A 4,448-nucleotide genomic window follows, 5' to 3' on the forward strand; every position below is an offset into this window, starting at 1 on the left:
GCCCCTTGTGGTGAGACAAATCCTAACCTGGAATTAGAGTGTACACTTATTATAGAAGACTGGTATAGTCATTTTGATCTCAAGGGAGTAGTCCCAAAGAAGTCAGTTTTAGACCCATCGCTCAGTGGAGGTCTGTTTGGAAGTAACTTTGTTAACCATGTAGTTGGGAATACATCGTTGCATTCAACTAGGCTGTAGAAGCTGGGGACCTATAAACCTTTAACCAATCCTTGCCATTAATATGTAGTGTGGAAACTATTTCTGATTCATTTTCAGAATAGTTGTTACACGAGGCTACGCTCAGATGAGGTTCTCTTTGATTTTGTTCAAATGAGTATGTTGATACAAAGTTTACAATCTCCATGTTGGGCTGCTTGAGTCTGGGAAACAATTGAACCTTGATCCACAAGTACAAAATAACCATAGTACACACCTTTGGGATGGGTAGACCTTTGGCTCCATGCTCGTGACTTTGAACCCTCAAAGCCCATGTTTTTGCTATGTTTGCATTCATTCATCCATGCATCTACAAACATAATATCTTTCAAGGAATTAAAAGAAACCTTTTGTTTTGTAAACATTACAGGGATGGAACGTGAAAGAAGAAAAACCAAGAAATATACTTTCAAGAGTTTAGAGGTGGAAGAATTAAGAAAGCTAGGATCTCTGATTGTTGATCAAGACAAGTTTTATAGCAAGTATGGAAGATTGTTGTATCTCCTCAGAACCAAGATGGAAGAAAGAATCCTCTCCACTTTGATCCATTTCTATGACTCACAATATCATTGTTTTACCTTCCCTGGTTACCAACTATTTCCTACCTTGGAAGAGTATTCAAGCATTATTGTGTTACCTATTACCGGGAGAGTTCCTTTCACTGGTTTAGAACAAGATCCCAAGCCTCGTGAGATTGCAAAGTCCATTCATTTGAGAAAGGAAGGAAATGAAAAGAACATGGTTACTAAAGGAGGAGTACCTGGATTACCCGCTGAGTTCTTAATTGAGAAAGCTCTCACCTTGTCACAAGAAAGAAAGGAAGAAGACTTTGAAGCTGTTTTTGCCATGTTGGTGTATAGATTAATCTTATAACCAAACATTAACAACTTTGTTGATATGAATGCCATCAAGATCATTATGAAGAAGAATCCTGTTCCTACCTTACTTGGGGACACTTATTACTCTATTCACTTCAGAAATTCCTATGGAAAGGGAATGGTTACCTGTTGTACTCCTTTGCTATACAAGTGGTACATATCTCATCTTCCTGACACCTCTGAATTCTGGAGCCAGAAAGAAGGATTGAAATGGTCACACAAGATCATGACCCTTACCAACACTGAGATTGTTTGGACAAACAATCACTTTTGTAGAATGAAGACTTTGGACTACTGTGGTGATTTCCCTAATGTGCCCCTCAATAGTACAAAAGGAGAAATCAGCTATAGCCCCGTGTTAGCTCGTCGTCAATTTGGGTTTCCTATGGACAAAAGACCAAGGAGAAATTTTTTGGACGGGTTCTTTCTGGAAGAAAGAATTGAGAACAAAGAGTTTAGAGAGAGGATTTCTAATGCTTGGCGTCCAAGCCATAGAAACGAAATCCAAGATTGGAAGACCAAAGGGAATCTCTCTCCTGAGCCCTTTGATAGTTGGGTAACTGCCAGAGTTGCTGAAATGAGAATGCCTATGCTCCCTGGAACATCTGCACCCCCAATTGAGGAGTATGTTCCACCCATTGTAGTTCCTTCAAAAATTGAAAGTCTCCAAGAATCTCTAAGAAAGATGAAGAAATCAAGAGACCATTGGAAGAAGAAGTTTGAGTTGTCTGATGCTGAAATAGGAATGTTGGAAGAATCCTATGAAGAAATGCTAAAAGAAAAGAATGATCAACTGTTCCTTCAAGACACTCGGCTCATAGCTAAGGACGCTACTATTTCCAAGTATGAAAGAGAAAAGAAAAGGAAGCAAAAAAGAAGATCTCTCCCCAAAAGAAGCTGCATGGAAGAGTATTGTTGAGAAGCTAGAAAAAGTCAAGCTGAAGAAGAAGAAGACTCGTGATGATATGGATACTTCTCACTAAAGCTTTGATGATCACTCTTGGATTTTACTAGCTTTCTTTGTTTGTTTCTACCTTGTAACTCTTGAAAGTAGTTTATGACTTGGTTGTCCCTTGTCCCTTTGTATGCTATCAAAAGAAAATGGTACTTCGATGACCCTCGATGACCCTTATATGTACCAAGGTTTCCTTGTCCCTTTGTTATTAATGAATGCAATTTCTTTTTCAAGTTACTATATAATGTTTACATTTACAAAACTCTTAAATAAATCCTTGAAAGATATCATGATATATTTTGAAAATTAAATAACAAAAAAGAGTCTTTTGCATTGCATGCATCATACCACATTCACATTCACATCTGAGTCAAAGTCTTATTCTTTCCTCTCTCTCTCTCCTCAGAGTGAAGCTGACGCACCGGAATAATACTCGCGCCAATCGTCAAAGAATGGAAGACGGTATTGTTGATGATTAAAAGTTGCAAGAAGAGGTTGCTATTCTGCGCTCCGGTATTGAAAGATTAACTTCCATGGTTCAAGACTTGGTGGCTGCTAAGAATCAGCCACTAACCCAAGCTCAAACTACTGTGATCTCCGAGATAGAAACTGCTCAGGTTCCTACAACCCAGACTCAAGCCAGTTATGAACACCTCGTGTTTGTGAATCCATTCAATCCTCGGTGAATATGCACGCTGTCTTGTGTGAACCTGATTACTTTCATCCACATGACTACAATGCTTGCCCAATATGTTCCAACACCATTCGTGGATGTACTCTCCTAGTTGAAGACCTTCAAAAACTGCTAGACCAAGGAGTTATCAGCATATCAAGGAAAAAAAAGGACGAAGAAATTCACTCCGTCAACATGGTACATGGTTGTCCAGGACAATACCAAATATATGATGTACACCAGACGAGATGTGACTTAGTACAAATGCGTGCCATCTTATGGGTGATGGGAGGATTAACCCGACACAATTATGGCTCTTGTTGAATCTGCTGCAGAGATACCCGTGGATGTGCACTAGTAAAAGCAGGGATTCAGAGTCTCATGGATCGAGGACTTATACAGATTCTTCGAGATAGAAATGAGAATAATGTCAACATGATTGGGGAATGTTCGACTGTGAAGTATGTACCCGATGTTCGCAGCGTGGATCCTTACGAATGATACACGAGAAGTGGGTCCATAACGAATTAATTGACTTTAGCCATTATAGCAGTCCCGCTTGTGAAGGAAGCACATGAGGTTGTGCTGATCTACAAGAAGACATTTTGACTCTGATAGGTCTGGGTTTGCTAGATGAAGAAATCAAGGGAATAAAAGGACATAATTACATTGAAGAAAAAATGACCTATGGGCCACTTGACAGTATGCTGCGAGAAGTTCCTCAAAGGATTCCGAAGAAAAAATGACCTATGGGCCACAACAAAGTATGAAGACAACATTTTGATAGATGTGCTAGTAGACTGTGGTTCATCTCTAAACATTATGCCATGGAGCACCTTGGAAGGTTTATGCTATCAAGGGGTACCTTTTAGACCAAATGGGGTCAGCGTATTGACTTTCGAAGGATTCTCAGGCACTGTGATTGGAGAAATTGATCTTCCTATCCGCATCGGACCTCATGATTTTGATATCACCTTTCATGTGATGGAAATTTATCCTGCCTACTGTAGCAACCTGCCCTAAAAATTAAAGATTTTAGAGTCGCCACCTATTCTACCAGGGCGAATAGGAAACCCTACGCAGTTAAGAGATTCGGGGTAAGTTATTATATTCAGGTCAATGGAAGGTGTTAGGCACCCTTAACCCTTTCCTAAGGTTTTGAGTTTAAGGCAAAGGTTTGTGGCTAAAGATGTTAATGTTTAGGGTTTATAGCTAAGGAAATGAATAGGGAGAAAAGTGAGATTTGAATGAATTGAGGTTTTAGGAAAGGGGACTCGCCTTGTTGCCAAGTGCCTACGTACCTCCTTATGGAGGATCAGAGTTAACGTAGTTTGGGGCAGGGTTGTACGCCTTAGATTTGATATGAATGTATTTGAAGGTATTTTGAATTACCTTATCGTAGTTTTGAAATTCGCAGTTTGCAAGGTATTTTGAATTACCTGATCGCAGTTTTGAAAATCCGTAGTTTTGTGAAAAAGATGTGTTTTGAATGTGGCGTACAACCCTGATTATAGTATGTTCTATTAACCGCGATGATTAATAGATTTAATAACCATAATTAACAGATTTAATAGGAATTGCTAATTATTTTAATCAATTGATTCGATTATCACCATTAGCAAATTGATGTGTTTTAATTAGATTATTAATTATCGTTACTCCTCGCGATCAATAGATTTGATCAAAATAAATAACGAATTGATAAAGATATGTTAATCATCGTAAC

General features: G+C 38.8%; 1 protein-coding gene across 1 annotated transcript; it reads left to right on the plus strand.

Annotated features, from left to right (window-relative positions):
- Positions 1-1,134: 1,134 nt before the first annotated feature.
- On the plus strand, positions 1,135-3,223 carry LOC131635408 (uncharacterized). Its single transcript, XM_058906027.1, has 2 exons — positions 1,135-1,937; positions 3,058-3,223. Exons 1-2 carry the CDS (start codon positions 1,135-1,137, stop codon positions 3,221-3,223), a joined length of 969 nt encoding a protein of 322 aa, XP_058762010.1.
- Positions 3,224-4,448: the final 1,225 nt, after the last annotated feature.

The sequence above is a fragment of the Vicia villosa genome, unplaced genomic scaffold, assembly GCF_029867415.1.
Source record: "Vicia villosa cultivar HV-30 ecotype Madison, WI unplaced genomic scaffold, Vvil1.0 ctg.001479F_1_1, whole genome shotgun sequence".
Classification (NCBI taxonomy): Eukaryota; Viridiplantae; Streptophyta; class Magnoliopsida; order Fabales; family Fabaceae; genus Vicia; species Vicia villosa.